Source organism: Camelus dromedarius, chromosome 3, assembly GCF_036321535.1.
Source record: "Camelus dromedarius isolate mCamDro1 chromosome 3, mCamDro1.pat, whole genome shotgun sequence".
In the NCBI taxonomy this organism is placed as follows: Eukaryota; Metazoa; Chordata; class Mammalia; order Artiodactyla; family Camelidae; genus Camelus; species Camelus dromedarius.
Genome location: NC_087438.1, coordinates 7,189,396 through 7,213,088, shown reverse-complemented (window position 1 = coordinate 7,213,088; position 23,693 = coordinate 7,189,396). Strand labels below are relative to the sequence as shown.

General features: G+C 46.6%; 1 protein-coding gene across 4 annotated transcripts; it reads left to right on the top strand.

The window, feature by feature from the left end:
* Positions 1–1,592: 1,592 nt before the first annotated feature.
* On the top strand, positions 1,593–23,090 carry CMBL (carboxymethylenebutenolidase homolog). 4 transcript variants are annotated; one of them, XM_031443275.2, is made up of 6 exons: positions 1,593–1,705; positions 13,243–13,476; positions 15,858–15,965; positions 19,420–19,562; positions 21,570–21,661; positions 22,348–23,090. In XM_031443275.2, the coding sequence occupies exons 2-6, from the start codon at positions 13,262–13,264 to the stop codon at positions 22,525–22,527; spliced, it is 738 nt and encodes a 245-aa protein (XP_031299135.2). In that variant the 5' UTR covers positions 1,593–1,705; positions 13,243–13,261; the 3' UTR covers positions 22,528–23,090. The 4 variants fall into 4 exon arrangements, with proteins under 4 accessions (XP_031299135.2, XP_010980272.3, XP_031299128.2 ...); XM_010981970.3 differs by having other exon boundaries at positions 1,594–1,705; positions 13,200–13,476; XM_031443268.2 differs by lacking the exon at positions 1,593–1,705 and adding an exon at positions 4,933–5,114.
* The last annotated feature ends 603 nt before the right edge of the window (positions 23,091–23,693 follow it).

Here is a 23,693-nt window from a genome sequence, read left to right as displayed (position 1 = left end):
GATTTGCATAAATGGAAAGAGAGAGGGCAGCCCTCTTCCCCCAAGTGTGAAAACCTGCAGGGAGGAAGGGGCAGGGCAAGGAAGATTCCAGCCAGGCTCCTGGGGAAGGTGCAAGTTAAGACGAAGTGTAGACTGTGGACTGCAGGAGGGATGTGCGAGATAGTTTTAGGAAAACAGGTATAAATTGTTTTTGATTGCTGTGGCAGGGTGCATTTCATCATCTAGGCCTGCCTCATAAAATGCGAATCCACAGCACAGCTCTGCCAGTTGAGACTGATCCCGAGGCAACTTTTTAAAAACTTATTTTAAGTACATACATAAATTTAACACCGGGCTAGCAAACTTTGGCAAGGCATAGAGTTGTGAATATGAAATCCCTCATATTAATGTGTTAATAAATAACTTAGTAATGATGCTTGGGGAGCTAAATTTAGCAAATAGAGAAAATGATGTATAATCAGTCACATCTAGTCTTTCCATGTAAGTGGTACTTCCACGATGCTGGAAGATGCTGCGGAACAGTCTTATAGAAACAAGTTTGTGTTTAATGGAAACTTAGAGGTCACCCCTCCACCCACAAGGCTATCTAATTCTTGTCTTTCAATATTTTGGAGCTATTTTACAACCTGTAAGTCGTAGATAGATGATAGACAAGCAAATTCTGTTCTGGCTGATGAGGTTTAATTGCCCTCCTTCCCCACTCTGTGAAAAAATGCCCATTTTGCCTCCATCTGCATTTTCATTTCAACACTCCTTTACTCCATACATGCAAGCGCTTTTTAGAAAAGCTTTCTTTTGAACCAGTTTTAACATCTGCCTGGCTTTCTCATTAATTAATGAGTATTACAAAATCCTTAACAACTGTCATTTTTACATCTGTGTGAGCATCAGGATTTTACCTTTTCCTGAAAATCACCCTTTAACAGATTAAGTCTCACAAACCTTACCACCCTGGTCTTTTTTATATTATGGATTTACCATCTCTCTGCAGAAAAGATCTCTTTAGAAAAAGGTCACCTTCAGTCTGAAGTCACCCATTTTCCAATTAGAAATGTCTTAATTAATAAGGTTCTGTCTCTCCGGTCATAAGACTTTTGCTTAAATTATCGTGGCATCAGGATACTGCGGGTCCTTTTCTTGCTGTCAGTTCTTTTCCTAATCAACATTTCTTCCTGTTGCCTTTCTTAAACTTCCTCTGTAGCCAGCTGAATTGGTTATCACAATCTTAGGTGACCAAAATATGTAGAGGGGATGAGGGGGAGGTGAAGTATGACTATGGAATCATTTCTTATTTTTTTTAAATAGCCTCATTTTGATTTACAATAATAAGTTACAGATCTCAGGAGCCAGGCACACATGTACATTTCACAGGCGGGCTGTCTCCATCCTCCGGACCTCCCTCCCCCCCTTCCTCCTCCCTCCCTCCCTCCTCCCCTCCCTCCTGGCCTCCTTCCCCTCCCTCCTGGCCTCCCTCCCCGCCCCTCCCTCCGGCTCCAGCCTTCCCGGAGGCTGGGAATCCGGGACCGCCGCCGGCCCGCGCGATCCCGCCGCCCTCCGTCACCGCGTCCACTTCCGTCCCGGAAGGAGGCGCCTCCCACTCGGACGCCCCTGACGGTCTGCCCCGGGTCCCGCGGGGCTGCAGCGCTGCCCGCTCCGGCCCGGCCTCCCGCGCGCAAGGACGGCGGTCTTCCGGCGGCGGGACGAGGTATGTGCGCCTCACGCGCCCGCAGGCGCGCCGCAGCCCGGCTCTGCCCGCGTTTGCGCGTGCGTTTGCAGGAGGCGGAGGCGGCCTTCGCCATGTGCACAGGCAGTGAACCTGTCAAAGTCCATGTTCTACGCCTGCTTTTCTCAAAGTAGCACATTGTCGTGGCAGAAAAGCCACCCCCGCCATCCCACTTCGGCATATTGTTTACCAGTATATTTTTAAAACATAGTTGAAATCATACTGTATATAAAGTTGTATTCCTTTTCCCCACGTAACACCATGTCACAAACCTTTCCTCCGTGTCATTGCTCTTTGTGACTGTTTTCCTACAGTTGAGCATTTCGGCTGTATGGTTTTTACCACTAATATACAAGTGTGGGTGCGGGGGCGGTGAACGTATTGCGTCCAGAGCATTATCCCCATTTTGCAGCACGTATCACGGATGGACACGAAGAGACGAGGTGCCGGGTCTAGGAGTGTGACGCCCTGGGTGGTGGATACGGGCTTCCAGGAAAGACTGTACAGTCCCTTCTCAGCCATGTGGGTCAGGAGGCGACTCTGTGGCCTCTCCCAGGCCTTGCTAACACGGGGCACTGCGATTTAGGGTTACTTGCTGATGGAAATGCCACCTGTTGTTTTCAAAGCCCATTTAAAGTAAGGTGGTGAGAAGTAAGCCCTGTGGATATCCAGGGAAATGCCATCCAGGCCTCGCAACAGTCCAAGAAAAGGCCAAAGGCAGCCGCTTGATGGGCAAGTTGGCGGGCCAATCCGGCCTCATCACGCTTAGCTTTCTAATTAATTAATGCTGTCAAGACCGGGTGCCCTATGGAAAATACAAGCATGATTACTGAAAAATAAAAATAATTGAGGCGTTGATGTTCATAGAACCATCTAAGGATAAGGAGGACCCTGCCTTCCCTGCTGACCAATTGCCATGCAAGTTACAGTGTTTACCCAGAAAAGGAAAGCCCCCAGCCTTGCCCTGTAGCCACCGTCGTGGTCCTGTATTATCTCCCAGTGTCACTTTCCATGTCCTTGCAGGTGGTTTCCATTTCTAAATCTCTGAGGCTGCCAGCACTTCATTCCTAGACTTCTTTGCTTGTTACAATCCCCTTTGCTTGTCAAAATCTTTTTCTCTGGAAAAAAAAATCTGTTTCTCAGTTTCTGTTGGAGAACTTCCTTGCCTTGTAAAGTCTGACTTCCGAGTTATTTCAATGCTTGGGGGCATGGGAGCAGGAAACCATGATAGCTCAGCCGTACTTTACCACCTGTTTTTCACCTTCTGCCCTCGAGTGAGAAAGGGGAATGTTGTTCAGTTACACAGTTAAAAGATAAATTTGAGCCAAAGGCAGAATCATGACTCTAATGCAGATGTAAAAATGAACATGTGAAATTAACACAACATTGTAAACCAACTATACTTCAATTAAAAAAAAAAAAAGGCAAGGATAGGTATAGCTCAGTGGTAGAGCGCATGCTTAGCATGCACGAGGTCCTGGGTTCAATCCCCAGTACCTACATTAAAAATTGTTTTAAAAAATAAAAAAAAGGGCATGTGTTAAAGATTCTATTTGATTCATTAAAGAGGAAACCAGTCAGATGTTTTAACTTGTTCAAAAAGAGAAGTCAAGAGTTACAAATTTGTATGCAGTAAAGGAATGCCCCCAGGAAGGTCCATCTTTGGAGAGGAAGGAGGGTGTGGTAGCCCTTGGAATCTGCAGATGAAACATGCACCAGTGATTCCCCAGGGGCCTTGACTTGTAATTTTGTGGAGACGTTTGCTGTGTGAAGCAAGGCTGGGGGGTGTTAAAGGAAAAATTATTCATTTGTGACCCTTGTTAAAAAACGGTCAGGCAGACCTTACTCAGGACCACTGTGACCACTCCAGTGGGATTTTGCAGTAGGAGAGAGACAGTGGCATCCACCCTGAATACAACAAGGAAAAGTGGGAGTTTCTAGCCAAGGAAAAGAGGGGGTCAGTGGATGGGATAACGGGGGTCTGGCTAAGCCGACCTAACAGGATTCTTGTGGCAGACAAGCCAGGGCGATCAGACATCACCTGAGGGTGGAGAAGGATGAGGAACCGGGTCAGATATGGAGGGTGGGGGGTTCTGCTAAACTAACTTAGCAAGAGTCTTACTAAAACAGGATGAAACCCAAGAATCAGGGCTTAGCTGCAAAGAGAGTGCAGAGGATCCTGACTAGAATTCGGTAGGTCAAGGAGAGAATCTTTGTCAAGAAACTGTAAAAGTCAGTCTGTGGCGGATGGGGCTCACAATCACTCACAACGTGTGGGGTCTTGCATGCATGTTGTGGGGGAACCGTGCGCTTTAGTGCTGCATTCAGGGTGGCATCGCCAAAAACGTGGCCATCAGGGTCTCCTCTGCTGGAGCATGTCCTGGCCACCGCTGATGTCATGAAGAGGACCCTGACTTCTGGAGGCGTCCCTTGTGGAGACACAGATCTGATCTCGGGGTGGCTGGGACGTGTTGCCAAGCCCACCAGCCATGATACAGAAAAGCCCTTCTTGGTACATTTTATGAGGACCCCACCGTACGTGTCAGAGCAGCAGTCCCGTCCCCTTACAGGAGGACACCTTACCATTCACGGTGACTTATAATGTCATAGAAGAAACTCTGTTTCAGTGGAAAAGTGTCCATCGGCTGTAGCACACCCTTCCGGGCTGTCTGATCCTAGCCCTGTTCATTGTATTGGAGCTGCTTTGCAGCTTTATGAAAGTCGGGGGTAACTAATAGGTTTGTGAATCCTGTCCTGTCTGGTAGAGAATTGATTGGCTTCCTCCCCTCCTGTGGAAAATTCTGTTTTGTCACTGTTTACAATTCATCTCAACATTCCTGTGCTCCATGTAAATTTGTGCTCTTTTCTTTTCTTTTCTTCTTAGAACCAGTTGTAACATCTGCCTTATTTCCTCCTACCATATGAGTAAAATACAGTCCTGACCATGAATTCATTTTTATAACTTCATGAGTGTCATAATTTTACTTCAGAAAACTAGGTTTTAACAAGTGTGTCATTTGGGAGGGAAAAGAGCCCAAATCCAGAAACCTAGATATAGAAAACTGATGTATGGTACAGTCGGTAGTGTCCGGGGTACATTTGCCAAGGCTCTTGCCCACGAGGGGATAAAGTCCACACGCAGGCTGGGCTTGGCTGCCCTGTCACGTGAAAGCTCTGGCAGGGGTCCAGCCTTCATATGTGGCACCGCCAGGCCTCCCCTGCCACCAGCCCTTTCTGCGGGAGAAAAACCTTTCCGGATCAGTCCAGAGAGTGGCTGTCTTGGCTGCAAACGTTCCTTTTGGAAGTGGGTATCCACTGAAGGTGAAGTGGGAAGAGTCTGATTCAAGGCTGCTTATTTCCCGTGGTCTGGCATCCTCACAGGACAGCCCAGGTAAGAGCCCGGCCTGAGGAATCTGTTCTCAACAAACAGTGGGCGGGGGGGGCCTGGAACGTACTGCTGCTGACACCAGACTGTGCTGACTTCTCTTACTGACGGTAGTTCTATAATGTGGCCGATGGAAGCGAAACCATGAACAACAGAGTCAGATTTTCTTTGATCAAATGACTAGCTCTTAATCTCTTTATTGAAAATTTCATCATTTTATTTCTAGTTTTGAACATTTAGAATATTCTGGAAAGTCTGAGATATAATGTAACAGCCACCCATAATTACATGATTTTACAAGCTATTAATCCAGATTTACCCAGATTAATGACATTAACCCAGATTTACAGGATATTAACATTTTGTCCTATGTACTTCAAATCAAAACTTTTTAAAGAGATAAAATGTAACAAATACAATTAAAGCCAGCAATCTCTATCCCCTTAACCTGCCAGTGACCACTGTCTCATGGCTTTGTGTTTTATTCCCATGTGTTATACTTTTCCTACAGTGTATTTGTTAACAAAATATATATTATTGGCGGGGTTGTATTTACTTAGCATTAAAAAGCCATCATTGTTTATACAGCATTATGGTTTGGAGATTTATCGTATTGATAAAGATATATGTAGTTCGTTCATTGAACTGCTCTGTAATATTCTTTTCAGGAGTGTGTTAGTTTCCCATGGCTGCTGTAACAAATTACCACAAACTGGGTGACTTCAGACAACAGAAATTTATTCTCTCACTGTCTGGAGGCCAGAAATCTGAAATGAAGGTGTTGGCAGAGCCCTGGTCTCTCTCCCAGCTTCTGGCGGTGGCTTGTAGCAGCATGACTCCAACCTCTGCCTGTGTCTTCACATGGCTGTCTCTCCTGTGTGTCTGTGTCTGTATCCAAATTTCTGTCTTATAAGGACGTCAGTCATTGATTAGATTAGCACCTACCCTCATCCAGGATGGCCTCGTCTTTACCTGATTACTTCTGCAAAAACCCTATTTCCAAATAAGGGTGCAGTCACAGTTTCTGTGGGTTAGGACATGAATCTTTTTAGGGGACACAATTCAACCCACAACAATGAATAAATGACAGTGTATCCCATTTCCACCCTCCCCCACCCCTACCATGGGCAGGTAGATTGCTTGCAATTGTTGCCACATCCTGGCAAGAACACCCTTCCATACCCACCGCAAGTGCACACACACACACACGCACACGCACAGGCACGGGTGTGAATTTCTCTAGGGAACACACCCAGTTGCAGAGTGTGCTCATCATTGCCTTTGCCGGGCTGTTTCCCAGAATGTGTATCAGTTTACACTCCCGTTTCCCTACCTGGGCACCAACTCCGGGTGTTAACAGACTTATTGCCAGTCTGCGAGAGGTAAAATGGCAACTTGTTATTCTTAGTATCATTTCCTTAAATACCAGTGAGGTTGAGTATCTTTTCGTATGTTTATGGACCATTCAGGCCTACCCTTTTGTGAATTGCCTGTCTGTATCTTTGGAGCATTTTCCTATTGGGGTTGTCTTTTTCTTGTTAATCTCTAATACTTCTTCATATATTTTATCTAGATACTAAAGCCTCTGTGTTGAGAATAGTGTCTTCTTTTAGTCCCTATCTTTTCTAACTTTGTTAATGGAAACTTTTACAGTGTGAAAAATTTTAATGAAAGTTTGAAAACTTTTTATTGTGGAAAACCTCAAGCATGTGTAAAAGTTGAAAGACTAGTACAAAAGACACTCCGGAACCACTCAGTTCCAATACTGTCAACACTTGGACACTCTCCCCTCACCTCCACCACCACCCACTAGGAAAGTCCCAGACATCTGGTCCTTTTAGCTGTAGGAACGAACGTCAGCATGTAGCTATGAAAGATAAGGACTTGTTAGGAAAAAAACATCACTGGGGGGAGGGCATATCTCAGTGCGTGCTTAGCTCGCACAAGGTCCTGGGTTCAATCCCCAGTACCTCCATTAAAATAAATAAATAAATAAACCTAATTACCAACCCTCCCCCCCAAACAAAACAAAACCCCATCACTGCAGGAACATTATTTCTCCTTCCCTGCCCCTCTATCTCCAATAACACTGATTCTCCATATCATCAAATATCCAGTCAGTTCAATTTTCAGTTGATACGTTGAAGCAGTAACTGCCCCCACCCTGCATGTGATGGTATTAGGAGGTCGGACCTTTGGGAGGTAGTTAGGGTTAGATGAGGCTGTGAGGTTGGGGCCCCCGTAATGGGATTAGTGCCCTTGGAAGAGGCTAGTGAGCTTATTCTCTCTCCCTCTGCCTCTCTCCCCCGCCCCCCCCCCCCCCCCGAATCTGACCATGCTGACACCCTGATCTTAGACTTCCAGTCTCCGGAACTGTGAGAAATACATTTCTGCTGTTTAAATCCCCACCCAGTCTGTCGTTTTGTTGTGGCAACCCAAGCAGACACATACATATTTAATGAAATGACATTTATTCATCTTTTCCTTTGTTGTTCATGTTTTTTGGGTCTAATGTAAGAAATTCTGCCTGACTCCAAGGCTCAGGAAAAAGGTATTCTTTTGTTTTCTTCGAATAGTTTGCTTTTCCTGCTTGTGCTTCTCACACTGGACAGGATGTGTGTGGTAGGTCATGACTCAGTGCTGTGTTTTCCCACCTGGGTTGCTTGGTGTCCATCCCCTGCCAGCCCTCCAGGAACCACAGTGCCCTCCTGCCCGGGTAATGACCTCACAGAGCCCAGTCTGATCTGACTGCGTCTTTCTGCCTGCACCCTGCAGCTGGACCTGGCTGGGGGGACATGGCCTTGCTGACCCCGACCTTGTCCCTGGTCCTTTGTCTTCCACTTCTCTTGTCCCCTCCAACCTCCTTGTTGCTCTCACTCACTCTCATTTGTTGACTGCTTAGTTCTCTGAGGAAACAGATGCAAACAGGAGCATCCACAGTCTCCAGCCAGGCTTCACCACCCACCGATGTTTGTGTCCACGCCCTGCGCCTTCCCCCCTGGGGCTGTGGGGGACCTGCCAGTGGCCTCCCCCTCTGTGCTGATCCCACCCACCCTCACTAGAGACAGTTCCCCCAGCCCCCCCAAGAGTGGTTTGGTTTGCTTTCCTCTCTGTGGTGCCATTCTCATCCACATGCAAATCTACTGGCATTTCTTAAAAAAAAAAAACTTGTTTCCGTATCTTCCTTCCATTTTTCTCACTCTTTTTTTTTTTTTTTTTAAGACTGGCTACACTCCAGAGAGAGTTTTCTGTACTTTCTGTCTCCCAGGCTCTCCTCTCTCTTGGCCTGTCTGTCCTGTTCACCCTGCTCCTCCAAACCCGTTCTGGCCTCAGCAAGACTCACATTGTGCAGAGCCCCGTGGGCACCCTCAGTGTGCAGCGCTCGGGTCTCCCCGCAGAATGGTGCGGGTCTACTTGCTTCCTTTTCTCCCCATGGAATGGTGCGGGTCTACATGCTTCCTTCCTTTCTTTTTTTTTTTTAAGTTTATTTTTTGTGGTGCATACGCATTTTTTTCCCCATGTTTCTTTTTTTTTTAAATTCAAGTGTAGTTGATTTCCAATGTTGTGTTAGTTTCAGGTGCACTGGGAAGTGATTCGGGTATACGTTACACTCTCCCTGGCTTGAAGCCCTTCCTTCACTAGGCTCCTGGACACCACACCTGGGTTTTCTTCTCCTTTCACTGGCCAATCCTTCTCAGACTCATTCCCTCATCACTTCTTACCTCCCTGAAGTCTCAAGTGTTGAAGGACCCCAGGGCTCAATCTTCTGGATTCTTCTCTTTATCTCTTCTTACCCCTAGATGATGTCATTCACTCTCAAGGCTATAAATACTGTGTCCAGCTGATTCTCATCATTCACTGGAGTTTTGTCCTGTAAAATCTCTGTGAACGCTGAACGAGCAGCTATTGGACCCCTGCTCCGCGGAGAAATACATCAGATTCCTGCGAGCCTCATGTCATGTTTCCCTCAACTGAACCGTGTTTCATTTGTGTTTCTGTAGGAAGAAACACAATATATGTTTATTCTATGTTGTTGATTCGTGAACATTGAACTCGTGGCCAGCAGCACTGTGACTCGTGCCTGAACAAAGCATGTCTGACAGGTGTATTTCCTCCATAAGGTACATCACCATCTCCTTCTTGTGCTTAGAACACCGGACAGCACTTCAGCACTGCCCGTGGCAGCCGTTTTTAAACAATGAAATCAACAAAAAGCACAAAATTGCAAACGATGTGGCACTCAATAGACCACAAAAAGGACACTTGTTTACAGCATGAGAGCCGAAACAAGACAGGGCACAGCCTTGCTGGACCGTGGCTGAGAACGTGCACACCAGTGACTCAGATTTTTTTTGCTGCTTTACACAGACCCACGGGTGATGCAAAAGCACCGCAATTATTGATTTTAGAGTTAAAATACAGTTAGCAAGTAGGCAGATTCATGAACACAGAGTCTGCAAAAAGTGAGGTTCAGCTGTGTAGGCTACTCACTCTCAAATTCACATCTTCAGCTTGGACCCCTCCCCTGTCCACCTGGCGCATCTAATAGATTTCAAACTTCTTGAGCCCAGATTGAAGTCCCGGTCTCCTCAAACCTGCTCTTCCGGCAGTTTCCCTTTTCATTTAAAGACTCTCCATCCACCTCCAGTTGTTCAAGCAAAAGACCTTCTAGTCACCACTGGCGCCTTTTTGTCCAATACCCTATGCTGCCATTTGTCAGCAAAACCAGTTGGCTGCACCTGCAAAATCTATCCAGACCCTGACTGTTCTCTTTTCACCACTACCATTCTTGTTACAAGAATTTTAGGGGGAGGGTGTAGCTCAGCAGTAGATCGTGTGCTTAGCATGCACCAGGCCCTGGGTTCAATCCCCAGTGCCTCCATTAAAATAAATAAATAAACATAATTACCACGCCCCGCCCCCGCAGGAAAAACAGGATTTGGTTTTCCCTCGGTAGAAGGCTTCTGGGAAGCGGAATATTCCTGCTACTCTCTTCCTGATCTTTCTGTTCCAGCTACCCTGTTCCATGTTGTTCCCCCAAAACTGAAAGAAAGGAACGCTTATACTGATCACCTAGATTCAACAATTGTTTGCAATTTGCCGTAATTGCTTTCTGTTTCTATGTGTGTCTGTACATGAGTGTTTTATGAATGATTGGAGGGGAGATTGAAGATCCTGATACTTCAACCCTGACTTGAGCACACATCTTCTAAAAATAAGAACTTTCTTCCACATGACTACTCTCATCCCACCTTAGAAAATTAGTAATAATTCATACTATCAACTATCATCCATATTTACATTTTCTGTGGTTCCCCAGTTATCTCTTGTAGCCGTTCTTAATTTGGAACTAGAATGAAGTCAAGTTTAACACGGTGCATTTGGTTTATTTCTCTTTCGTCTTGAGCTGTCTCACCACCTTTTTTTTTTCCATTGAGTTTTTTGAAGTTAGGAATGTTTCACTGTCTTTTATTCTGCGTATATTTTTCTGTTTCCAAATTTATTAGCATAAAGTTGTTCATACTAATTTTTCGTGATCTTTAAAGGGAAAAATCTACTTTCGTCAACTTTCTCATCGGACATCTTGTTTTGTTGTTATATGTATGTTTATCATTCTTTCCCTTTTATTGATCAGGTTTGCTAAGGATACACCTGTTTTATAACTCTTCAAAAAATCAGATTTTACTGTTGAGATGATTACATGTTTTTACCTTTATTCTTTGTTAATATGAAATTACTTTGACGTTCAAATTCTAAATCAACGTTTCATTCTTGGATTAAAATAAGTTTTTTTGTGATATCTTTTCATTTTTAGATATTACTGGATTCTATTATTCTATTTGCCTGTGTTTTTGCTGATTAAGACTCTTCAAAAAGACTTGATTTATATTGTTTAGAGATATTGGCTTGAATTTTTTTCTTATGATATATATCTGGCTTTACTATCAAGATTATGCTGATTCTATACAATGAACTTGGAAATGTCAGTATAAGATTGATGTTATTTCTTTCTTAAATATTTGGAAAGATTAACTGATAGAGCTATTTTGTAAGTTTTAAATTATGAATTCAATTTATTAAATAGATATACACTTTAAAAAATCAGATTTTAATCTTTTTCTGTTTTCTCTATTGTTTATTTTCATCTCATTATTTTCTCCTTTTGGGTTTATTCTGTATTTTCACCCTTGCTTCTTTATTTGTATGTTTAGTTTTATTTCCATTCTTTCTTCTTGTCTGATACATGCAGTTGAGGAAGATCAGAAATGCCATCCCCAAAATACGGCACTTTGGATGTTGATTATTTTGAGCTGAAGGCAACTGGCAAACAGCAGATGCAGGAAGGGCTTTTCCCTCCCCCTTTCTGCCTTTCTGCCTAAAACTAGGGCATGGGTCCCCCTCCCTCATGAGCAACTGTACTCAGCAGAGATGGAGCCGTCGTGAGACGGGTCTGTGTGGACAAACTGCTGAGACAACCCTCATCTTCCTCATGTCCCCTATCTGTGTCCTCCTCGCTTCTCCGCAACTTTCACCCTTTTTTACAGTGATATATAAGCCCCCAGTCTAACTGCTTCTTGGGTTTTCACTTCTTTTCTGCAAAGCTCCTGTGTATGTAAAATTAAAAACATCAATAACAGCAGTGGGTTTTTTCTCCTGCTCATCTGACTTTTGTCAGTTAAATTCGCAGGCTCTCAGCCGCTGCACTGGGAGGGTAGGGGACAAGTGCTTTCCTCCGACACGGTCTGGGATGTCACTGTTTCTCTAGGTGACAGCACACTATTTCAACTTCTGGTACATAGTGTTTTCAGTGTGATTTGGTTTAGAACCTGTTGAATTTTTATCATCATTTCTTCACTGCACTAATTTGTCATGTCATATATAAAATCTTTGTTGGCTTGTGTTGTGGGTTAACCTGCGGGCAGTTTGGGTAGCTGTTCACCAAACAGCTTTTCCATTTGCTGGAAAAGGCTGTGTATTTTCTAACTGCTCATGAAGAGGTGTTTATCTTTGGGTTCAACTTTTCCATTTTTCCTTTCCTGGGGAACCTTTTTAGATTAAAAATTTTTTTTTAAATTTGAGAATCTGTCTCAAAGAATGAATTTACTCTATTTCCATTTACGTGGATTGATTTCAGCCGCATTACTTCTCGCTTTATGGTTGGTTGGTTTACACGTTCTGTTTCTTCTCCTTTCCTGCTTTCTGTTCCTTTGGTCGCGCTTGTCTGGGTCTCTTCCCTTTCCCTCCCCCTCCCCCTACCACCGTGAGGAGTGTTTATTTGGAGCACTTCCTCCTGTGAAGCTCTTCTCTTTTGTGGGATGTGTTTTCAGCCTGGATTGTGAGTCTTGCTATGAAGTAGACAGGCACCAGGTGCCCGGGGACTTCACTGCCCAGAGTCCGCTCTTAAGCCAATTTCTCAGCCCAGGTTTTCCTACTTCAAACGGATGGTGCATATTTGGGGCATTGTTTGTTTTTGTTGGGTTTTGTTTTTTAAGATTTTATGTTAAAATCTTAACATTACTTATTTCCCAGTTTTATCTTACTTTTATGGTTTCCTTTTTCCTTTCCTGATCTTCCTTACCATGTTCCTAGACCTGGTCGACAGAGTTTTTCTTTATCATTTTTTCTTTTGTTGTTTGTTTATTATTTTCTCCACTAAATAGGAACTTTTAAGGGACCGGACGTTGTGGAGGGAGATCTCAGTTACAAATCCCTGTCTCATGGGGTCCCAAGGCCTCACTGGACATGGAATCCTAAGCACCGGCTGTGCGAGGGCCTGTCTCTGGGTCTGGCCCTGCCCCAGCATCCTGGCTCCCCCCATCTGCTCCTGCCATCCTGGCCTGGCTGTGCTTCCTCTCTAGCCCAGGCTTGGGGGCTGCGCCACCATTTTCACGTTTATTTGTTGGTTCCACGCAGTCCTGTATTTCTCGCGTTTGTGGTGGGAATGGATTCTTACTGGCCTTAATCTTGGCCTTATTACCCAGAAGCAGACATTGTCACTGATTTCTTGCATGCATACACTAGGAGCATAGTTAACATTAATTTTTTTTCTGTACTCTTGATTTTAGTTTACTTACTGTTTCTTACCTTCAGATTTGCACCGCTCGGAGTCTCAGGCCTGTGTCTATCTCTACAGCCCAACTAAGATCTCTCCAATGGCCAACGAAGCTCATCCTTGTCCGTGTGACATTGGCCACAGACTTGAGTATGGGGGGATGGGACGTGAAGTTCAAGTCGAGCACATCAAGGCTTATCTCACCAAGTGCCCAGTCGACACGGGCAAAGCCGTGATTGTCATTCAGGATATATTCGGCTGGCAGTTGCCCAACACCAGGTACATGGCCGACATGATCGCAGGAAATGGATACACGTACGTATAAAATTCTTTTCCGTTGCTTAAATTCGTGTACATTTCTGCGGTCTCTTTTGTTCCCTTCAAAGGAAATGAACCCAAAAAACCCTGTGTATATTCTGATGTACGTTATCTATTTTCTTCCCTTCTGGGGTGCAGGTCAATGGGGAATGTCACATGACAGCCAGTGTCCACTGGTGGCCAGCTGCTCCCAGCCCAACCCCTGGGCTTCCGAGTGGCTGGCCCTGTAGACTCACTGGACACAGAGAGAGTTATTTCCTGATGTCCAGGACACCTGGGGCAGAACTCCCCATACCTGAAATGGACCCATTACTCGGCCCTTGAGGCATCTCTGTCTGGGGTCAGCTTTCACCCCAGGGCACCCATGTTGTCCTGGTCTGAACGCAAACTGTCATGGCCCGGTCGAAATTAGACTGGATTCCAGAACCCTCACAGTGAGACCTCGCTCATCTCGCACAGTTATCTCTTTGTCCCACTGTGTGGCCATGGCCACCTTTGGTGAATGTTGTCACCTGTTTGCTTCTCCCCACCTTGGTGTTGGTAGCGGGTTCAGTAAAGCATGCAGGATAGAGGGGAGGGACTGTTTCTTCCTGTCCAGCTTCAGAAAGCATAACACCCAGCAAGCTCTGTGTGTGTTGCACCCCGATTTCCTTTATTTACTCAAAAAGAGAAGCTGGAAATCAAAGGATGCACCTACACCTCGTTTTCCTGCAAAGAGGAACCCGTTTAAAGGCGACACACCCACTGTGGTGCGGGTTTAGCATTGACCCGAGAGAGGACGACCTCCACTTGACATTTCACTTTTTCATGTCCTCATGTTTCTTCTTGAAGATGAGGCTCCTGACCTTTCCAGGGGCAAGACCAGTAATAAAAACACTGGCCGGCCCTGACTGCCTCCTGGCTCGGCCAGACCCTGCGCTGGGGTGTCAGCGGGGCAATTGTCCTGAGTCCTGGCAGCAGCGCCGCCGAGGTGGGACTGTCGTTGTTCCCAGGGCAGGAAGGCAGAGGGTGCAGTCACCCCAGACCAGCCGGCTGCAACCAGCAGATTGAATGGTCCCTTCTGTTGTCTTAGGTGGGTCCTTAGCTGGAGACGGAACATAAAAGAATGAGTCAAAACGCTCGTGGTTTACAAAGCCCTCTCACACTTACCTGTTTTGCCTTCAGAATAATCCTCTGAGATTGGGTGGTGTGTGGTGCTGTCTCCTTCAGATCAAGAAAAGAGGCTAAGGGGGAAGGGGGTGGGGAGGGATAGATTAGGAGTTTGGGGTTAACAGATACATACTACCATACATAAAATAGATAAATGACAAGGACCTACTGTACAGCATAGGGAACCACACTTAATATCTTGGAGTAACCCATAGTGGAAAAGAATCTGAAAAAGAACTTATATACGTGTATAACTGAATCACTTTGCTGTACACCTGAAACTAACACAATATTGTAAATCAACTACACTTCAATTAAAAAAAAAAGAAGTGGGCAGGGTATAGCTCAGAGGTAGAGCCCATGCTTGGCATGCTTGAAGTCCTGGGTTCCATCCCCAGTACCTCCATTAAATAAATAAATAAACCTACTTACCCCTCCCCCCCCAAGGAATAAAAGGAAAGAAAGAAAAAGAGGCTAAAAGTGATTAAACGACTTGTTACGGTTTCAGGCCAGAACGAGGCAGTGCTGGGACCCAAACTTAGATTCTTCTGACCCAGATTTCAGTGTTCTTTCCACCCCTGCAGGAGGAGCTGTGCTCATCCATCCACGGCTGTGACCTTTATTTCAGGAACCGGGTCTCTGGCAGGAGCGTGTGGCCCCACGCCTCGGGTGGACACGCATGGCGTTTGACACAGACCCCACAGGTTGTCTTGCCGCCTCCCCTTTTAGAACCTGCATTAGACCATACCCTCTGGGCAGAACATTGTGCCCTGCTGGCACCCTGGGCGGAGGCTGGAGAAAACTGCTTGGTCATGGTGACTGGCCGCGCTCACCAGGTGTGCCCTTCTGGCCTGTGGCTAACGTGAAAGGCCAGCTGAGAGGTGTAACTCCTCAGGGGCAGGAGGGGGACCTGTTTGCACCCGCCCTGCCCTCGCCACCCGGGAACCTTTGTCCGTGGTGTCATATCTAGTGGAGAATGCACGGCCTGATGGCATGTCAGATGGGCTGGGCTCTGAGCAGGCTGCCAGAGGCCATGCACCTTTGGTTGTGAAATCCAAGATGCTGTGGCCTGATGCCCGCTGGCCTCTTTGCCGTGATCACAATTGACTACTTTTCTGTTCCTGTGGTCCAGAACTGTCAACCTAGTGAGTTTCTTAAAGAATGTAAGCAAACACCGAGCCCCAACAGCTCCGAAACAAGTAAGGTCAGCTCATGCCCTTGTTTTACAGAACCATCGTTCCAGACTTCTTTGTAGGGCAGGAGCCCTGGGACCCCTCTTGGGACAGGTCCACTTTCTCGGAGTGGTTGAAGACAAAAGATGCCAGAAAAATCGATAGGTAAGTTACAAATATATTTCCAGCGGGGCTGTGTTAGTGGTGCCCCGGGCACCGGGGAGCGGGGGCCGGAGGGAGAGGAGGGGCGGGCTTTGGAGTTCAGACACCCACCCCACCCTCCCTGCACGTAGGACTTTGAGGTCACAGCTAATGGAGTCCTCCCTGAGACATAAAGGAAACATGTTTTATTTACTTAGCTCAGTTTATGTACCAACAAGCGTCCTGCTGGCCAGCAAGCTCATTTGTTTCCCTCTCTGGGAAAGTCTTTGTGGCACCGATGTGGAGGAGCTTCGTGGAAGTACCAGCGGGGCTTGATTTTCCTTGAAATTGGGCCCCAGGGTCCAGAAATCAACAGTCCTTCCTTCCCCTCCCGGCTGCAGGGCCAGCTGAGACAGTGGACAGAGAAGAGACAGTAAAGAAGATGCCAGCCCCACCTGCATGCCACTGATTGGAAACTGCGGCTTTTGTTCTGAGGCCCCATGGGCCACTCCCTACCCCAGCCCCCTTCCCCCTGGGAAGCCATGGGTCTTTAGACCAGACCCACCAGACCAGGACTGCTGTCTTGCCAGGGGTCGGGGAATGGTGGGAAGAAAAGGCGGGAATCCCCTAGGATTGCAGCCTTTTATTAAATTGGCTGCACCCAGTCCGGAAGCAAGGACCAGCGCTCTCAGCTGCCACTCAGATCCCCTCTTTGTCTGGAGGATTAAGGATGGAGCAGGGAGGCGGCAGGAATGTTCTCTCATGCCAAACTCCTCCTCAGCAAGAAAACCTGAGCCCAGAGCAGAGGTGCCCCCCCAGCACCAGCCCCTGACTTCCCTTGGCCACGTGCCCTTCCAGACGCCGTCCTCCCCCATGTTCTGACTTTCTCCCACCATGTGCTTGAGCCTTGTGTTTGGTAAGCTGTGCCCCAAGCCCAGGTGGGGCAACTGTGAATAACCTGCCCCCTGTCTGTGGCACCTCAGTCCCTGGACCTCTGCTCCTTTAGGGCTGACTGCAGGGCTGCTGGCCCTTTGTCTCCTGGGCCGGTGGACCCCGGGCCGACCTCTGCCCACAGCCTGCAGGGGCCTCTGCTCCCTAGCTCCTCGGCCCCGCCTCGGTCTCCACGCTCACGGGTGGCCAGACTCTCCCGTGTCCTGGCCACCCTCTCTCCAGGGGCCTGTGTGGAGCAGCAGTGCTTCGTGGCTCAGGCCAGGGTCTCCCTCTGGTCTCCGTGTGGTCCGTCAGTCTGGGAGATGCTACGAGCCACCCTGGGAGCTCGCAGCTTGTCAAGTACCCTGGACTGTGAGTAACCTTAGGGTCTCGCCGCCGGAGACCAGGGCCAGTGGCTGACTTTGGGATCACTGCTAGGACGTGAAGCACCTTGTCTTAAGTTTGTCCCATCCTGCGGAGTCTCACTGCAGGGGTAGGAAGGCCTGGCTCCTTCACCCCAAGTCAGGGCACCCTCAAGGGCCACCCCAGCTCTGAGCTCCCCCAGGAGCTGCTTGGGACTTGTGTGGGATGGCACCACAGCCCAGGCTCTCTCTGCATCCTGCCTCCTCCCTCCTCTTCCCCAGGGTTGACCCTGAGATTACTGGGGCCCCAACCTCCTGCACGTTTGTCCATGTCCAGGGCCCCCTCCCAGGGACTCAACCTGCAAGCCCAAGAAAAACCAAATGAAACAAGATGTTAGGAGTAAATTAGAAGTAGAAACACGAGAGAACCAGAGAGACTGTGATGTGAATACAAAATCCAGCTCTTGTGTAGGACTGGGGTGGGGACAATAGTTAGGACATTCAGAAGAAAAGCCATGTGAGCACAAGTCAGGGTGATCGTTTCAGGCATCAGTGCAGTCCAGGGGCCCCCTCCACAGGGGGAGAGCCACACATTTTAAATCAGAATGAGACATAAAATGGAAATACTAACTTGGAAAGTAGACTGAAATCCTTGCGCCTGGTCAAGTGTCTTTTGTTTGAAAGAAGACCTATCTAGAACGTTTACTGCTTAAGCAGTCATGGATTTGTTGGTTTATAGAACTGAAAAGAGGTAGTTTCTGGCTTCAAGCAGAGGTTGGTCTATGGCTCAGAAGGTATCCCCAAGATTTAACCTTCCAACATCTCTCAGCTCCCTTATCTGATGCTGGCTCCGTTCTCAGGCAGCGTTTGCCTCTGGGAGGCAAGATGGCTGCAGCAGCTCCAGCCTCCCATTGGCTCTTTTCCCTGCAACCCAGCAAAATTCTCATTTGGCCCTGATGGTTATGACTGGGTCACAAATCCATCCTTGAACCAATCATTGTGGTCAGAGATTACTAGGCTCTGATTGGCCAGGCCTGAGCCACATACTCCACTCCTGGAATTGAGCCCCCCAAAGTATATGAACCCAGCATGGGGAAGGGAGGTTCATCCGAAGCTCATCCCTAGCGTTCCCAGGAAAGCAGGGAACATACCCAGCCAGAAAAGTGAAGATAAGTTCACTTGAGTCAATTAAAGAATTTTTATAGAAATGCCCTCTTCCTGTTGGTCCTCTGCAATTAAGGCAGTTATTCTTGAGATCAAAGCATTCAAGAAAAATTGGAAAGTCCAAATGACCCAAACTACTGCTTATTCCACTTTATTTTGCAGAATGACTTAATTACTGCTCTTCTAACATTGTGAAATAACTACTTGCACACAGAATGGTCTGACACATATGTTTAAATGTGTTCAAAAACATCTTATTATTAAAAGGAAAAGAAAGTGCAATAGAATTTCTCTCTCTCTCTCTCTCTTTTTTTTTTAATAATTGCAAACAGGCAGCGTTTCTTCCTTATCAGATCAAACAAGAACCTTCTGAGCTGGGCTTGGAGCCCCACCTCCACTTTGGCATCTTGCTCCCAGTTGAAAAAGCTTTCTGAGTTCCAAACAACCAATTTGCAGATGAACCATTTGCAGAACAAGGGCCACTGCTCTCAGTCCCCTCGTGGCTGGCGTCATCCTCGAGGCTTTCCAAATACTGCTTTGCCTTTTGGACACGGAGGGGCTAAGCAATGCAGAGTTAGGGTGTGAGGCAGAGGGAATGCCAAGTCAGGCGGAGTTGGGGAGCTTGTTGCGGCCTGTCGAGAGGAGAGAGTGGAGGCCAGGGGCACTCGCTGGGGCAGATCTCGGGATCAGGTCCTAGTCATGCTGTGGCCTTTGGTCTTTATCCTGAGGCCGTGGAAGGCTGTTGCTCAAGCTGGTCAGATCTGTGTTTTAGAAAAAACCTGCTGCAGCCCTGGGCTGGAGGAGGCTGAGCTTGGCAGAGACCTGCCGGGGAGGTCTGTCACTCATCACTCGTCATTGCGCAGGAGGTGGTGCGGATGGAGCTCTGAAAGCAGGAATCTCAGAATCTCCAGGAACGCTGTTGAGAAAGCCCCGTTACCATTGGCACTTGCTGCCCAGTGCTCTTTTAAGGGGCCACAAAACTTATCTCTTGATTTCTTGAATAACTTTTCTTTCTGTTCTAGAGAGGTTGATGCTGTCTTAAAGTATCTGAAACAGCAGTGTCACACCAGGAAAGTTGGCGTCTTGGGATTCTGCTGGGGTGGAGTTGCTGTCCATCACATAATGATGAAATACCCAGAAGTCAGGGCAGGCGTGTCGGTCTACGGTAAAGCTGCCTCGTACATTTTTCCACAATGAAAGCTGGGGGAGTGGTAGAGTGACAGTGGCCAGAAGCCTCTTCCAAAGCTAAAGGTCCCAGGTGTGCCACAAAACTCAGACTTGCAGAGATGGCCCCTCTTAAGGAAATGGTTTTAAAAATCTGAAGGTAGAGGTGGAGGTGTGTAACATCCTAACCAGAGGGAACCTGGGTCCCCTAACCCGAGGTCTCAATTTCTTCACCCAGGATGAAGGGGGTAACATTTCTTTCCTTGATAATGGTTAATACCAAGCAATATTTTAATGAGCAACAGCTATGAAAAGATTTTTCCAAAATATAAATTATTCTTAACTGCTCATGCGTGCACATGCGCGTGCACACAATATAAAGTGGGGAAGGAAAGACCCACTCTAAAGTGTAAATAGCAACATGAACATTTCAGCCGAACAAACCAAAGGTGTCATAGCAATGACGTAAGAACATTGTGTCTGCGTATTGGAACGGGTTACTTAATGATATGGAAGCATTTGACCTTGGCTTTCTTTCATAATTTTATATTCCACAATTGTACTAATAATTCTTATTTGAATTAATGGTTCCTCACTTACTTTTAGCATTAAAAAAGAAAACTTTAAATATTTACTTACACAAAGAAAACAAGCTGCCAGCTGCCACTGTGTGCAATGGGGCCGACCCATTATTGGCCGCCTGCTTAGCGCCTTTGTGTGAATGAGCAGAAGGCGCTCCGGAGTGGACGCCTCGCGCACGCCCCCTGGTGGCCGCCGCTGTGCAGTGCAGGCTGCAGCTCTGGGCGGTGAGACTCGGAGCCCTGGGGCGTGAAACCGCTGTCCAGCCGCTTATGTGGCCACAACAGAATAGGGCAGGGAGCGTCGCCACCTTTCCTGTGGCTCCCTGCCTTCTAGAGTGGCGTTACAGGTAAGGGGAGGCTCCCTGGGTTACCTAGCTTTGCTTTACTGCCAACAGGAAATGGAATACCTTTTTTTCTCCTACCTACTGACAAGGACTCTATGATCACCCTTGAGCCAGACTCTTCTGTGAGCCTTTTTTCTGAGTGGGCCCCAACCGTGGGCTGTGTCCTTAGGCCACTGGGTCAGTTTAGCGAGAACCCCCCTCCCCTGATATGTGATCAGATCCCTCACGCCCCACCCTCGATGGCTTGTCTCCCCCCCTGCCTTCAGCAAGAGCCCTGTCAAGTCATCTGGCTAGAATCCCCAGTACCTTGATGATTCCTTTTAGTGATTTTCCATCCACTGGCCTTCACCCTGCTCCTTGGCCTTTGATTTGGGGTTGAGTCCCCTTCAGTAGTCCCCTTGAATAAAGTCTCCCTCACTATCTTTAACAAGTGCCAGAATACGCTTTCCTTTAACACTCCTCTTATCTCAAAATGACAACAGATTTCAAAAAACTTTTACTTATTTTCCAATAGGACTGGGCACACCCACAGTTGTCCGAATCCCCAAGGCTGAACACACTTGATTAAATGCTCTCTAAAATTCTGAAGGCATTTTAGAAGGATGAAAGCTGAGTGTTATGAGTGACTAGCTAGGACCAGGGGCTGTGCCCAGGGACTTCACACGAGTGGTCTCATCTGAGCACAAACAACCCGTCACATGGCGGCTCCACCCTTTGCCTGAAAACCCTTGGCACAGAACCTGTGGGGCTTGAGTAGACCGTGAGAAACTTCCAGAACAGCACTGGTCCAGATCTGAAAGTTACCACCTCTTGGTAAGCAAAGGCATGTGTCCAGAGGGAACATGCATCTTTACCTGACAAGCAGCCAGCAAAGTCTAAAGCCATCATTTAATGGCCTGATTCCTAGTGAGTGAGGGGGAGAGGAGGATGATCTGAGTAAATAACTTCCTCTTTGAGCCCAGTTTTATAAGGTCAGGGCACTTGTGTGAAATTGCTAAAAAGAAAACTAACAAAACCCCCAAAGCACATGTTGTCATTTGAAAAATCAAACTCAGATCCTTGTGTCCCTTTCTGGTTCCCCAGGCATCGTCAAAGACTCTGAGGATGTGCACAGTTTAAAGAACCCCACGTTGTTCATTTTTGCTGAAAATGATGCTGTGATTCCTCTTGAGCAGGTAAGTTGGCATCTTTCCTCTTTTCGTCTCTACGTTGAATTAGATGACTAATAGTTTGGGGAAAACAGCCCAAAGGGTTCATTTTTTGCTCCAAATATTTTTCAACATTAAAGTTTTAAAGGTGAGTTTCACTGGGGACTTTAAGGGGGATTGTAACCCCAAAGTGCTCCTGGTGTGGCTGGTTACTGGGCTTAGAAGTTGGCCCTGCCTCCCTGTCCCCCACCGCCCCCCAGTGTAACCCACCAGTTATCATAAGGGCTCTAGCCTTAAAGGCATGGCTTTGTTAAATCCAGCACAATTGATAAGGGAAAAACAGAAAGAAACTGGTTCAAAAGCAGTCGTTTGGAAATAACTCTTGTTATTCCTAACCAATACATTATATTAATATAAATTTCAAACAACTTATATTTGAACACATTGAAATGTGTATTGAATACATTGAATATTGTGTATTTGAATAGATTGAAGGACAGACTGACTAATAGACAAATATATTAATACAATTTCAAATACTTGATGTTGTATCACTTTTCTGTCGCTCTGAATTCTCTCCTTTGCCAAAGGTAGGGACTGTTAGTTATAAAATTATAAGTGAAAAATTGATGAGCATTCAGAGAAGATGCAGCGGATGGAAAATATCGCTAGAGGGTTAAAATCACATCATCATGAAATCTTTTGCGAACCAGGTCTCTTTGCTGACTCAGAAGTTGAAAGACCACTGCAAAGTGGAATATCAAATTAAAACGTTCTCCGGGCAGACGCATGGATTCGTACATCGCAAGAGAGAAGATTGTTCGCCTGAAGACAAGCCCTATATTGACGAGGCGAGAAGGAACTTACTCGAGTGGCTGAACAAGTACGTCTAGCCACGGCCAAGTGCAAGCCTTCTCTAAATCGCTCTCACCCAGAAATTTGCTTGGATCTAATTTTCACTTTATATAAAAAATAAATCAAGGAATCCTGAAATTCATGATGCCATCTGAAACACACATTCAGTAGGCAAAGTCAGTGGATGAAGTCCTTTCATTTTTATCATGGGCATAAATAAAAATTTTAACAGCAGGTCAGTACCGGAAGAATTTGGATGAGGGAGTCATATCTTAACTTTTAGTAAAAGCCTAGGTCTACCCAGGGACCAGCTGATGGCTCAGCCTTGAATGAAATCCTTTAAATTGACTAACTTGGCAAAACCGTGAAGTGCATGAACTGTAAAATCAGGTAGATTAAAAGCCCAACTTGACTGGACATTCATCTCCGCCTTAACACAGGTGGATTTGTCATGTTCGTATGTTGCACCATGAGATATACTGAGATTAAAATAGGGTTCCGTTGACCTAATTATATCGAGCTAATAAACTTACTTTCTGAGTTTTTGAATTTGTGGCTTTTTCTAAAAGCTAATAAAACACGATGGATTGAAGTCATCATCCAGCTGACTCCTAGCGGTGGTTTTTTTAAACACTGACGTTCGGGGTCCCTGGGGCTGGGGCTGCATCAAAAGTCTCTCCTGTGGTCAGCCAGAAGGGTGTGGGGTCTAGGGTTAAGTTGCAGTTTTTACATTTGTTTATTAATTTTTCTTCTTTTTTTTTGATGGAGGTATTGGGGGTTGAACCCAGTACCCAGCCCATGCTATGTCTGCGCTGTACCACTGAGCTATACCCACCCCCCACCCCCGACTTTTACATTTAAATTGATTAAAAGGAAATCAGATCAAGGACCCAGCTCCTTGGTAGAACCTGTTGAGTCAAGCCCTCAGGAGCTACAGGTGGCCTATGGGAACCGTGTTGGACGGTGCTCGTCTACACTGGTGAAGCCACTTCACCTCCTCCAGCTGCATCCTGTTTGATTCTCCATTAATCCTGTCATTCTCCCAGTTGACAGCCTCAGTTCCAGCCCAGAGAATTTCTTTCTCTGGAGAACTCCTCACGACTAGGCCAGCTGGCTATCCATCCAGCCGGCCCTGTGGTGTCTAAAGACACCCTGCAGCGGCTCCCTCCCCCTGTTGGGGCCGTGGGGTTGTGGGTGGACTTTC

What these genes read in the sequence shown, in the direction of transcription:
- CMBL (XM_031443275.2), top strand. Translation starts at nt 13,262, where the DNA reads ATGGCCAACGAAGCTCATCCTTGTCCGTGTGACATTGGCCACAGACTT. An exon ending in ATCGCAGGAAATGGATACAC is followed by an intron (nt 13,477 to 15,857) that starts GTACGTATAAAA and finishes CTTGTTTTACAG; the next exon opens with AACCATCGTTCCAGACTTCT. An exon ending in GGCAGGCGTGTCGGTCTACG is followed by an intron (nt 19,563 to 21,569) that starts GTAAAGCTGCCT and finishes CTGGTTCCCCAG; the next exon opens with GCATCGTCAAAGACTCTGAG.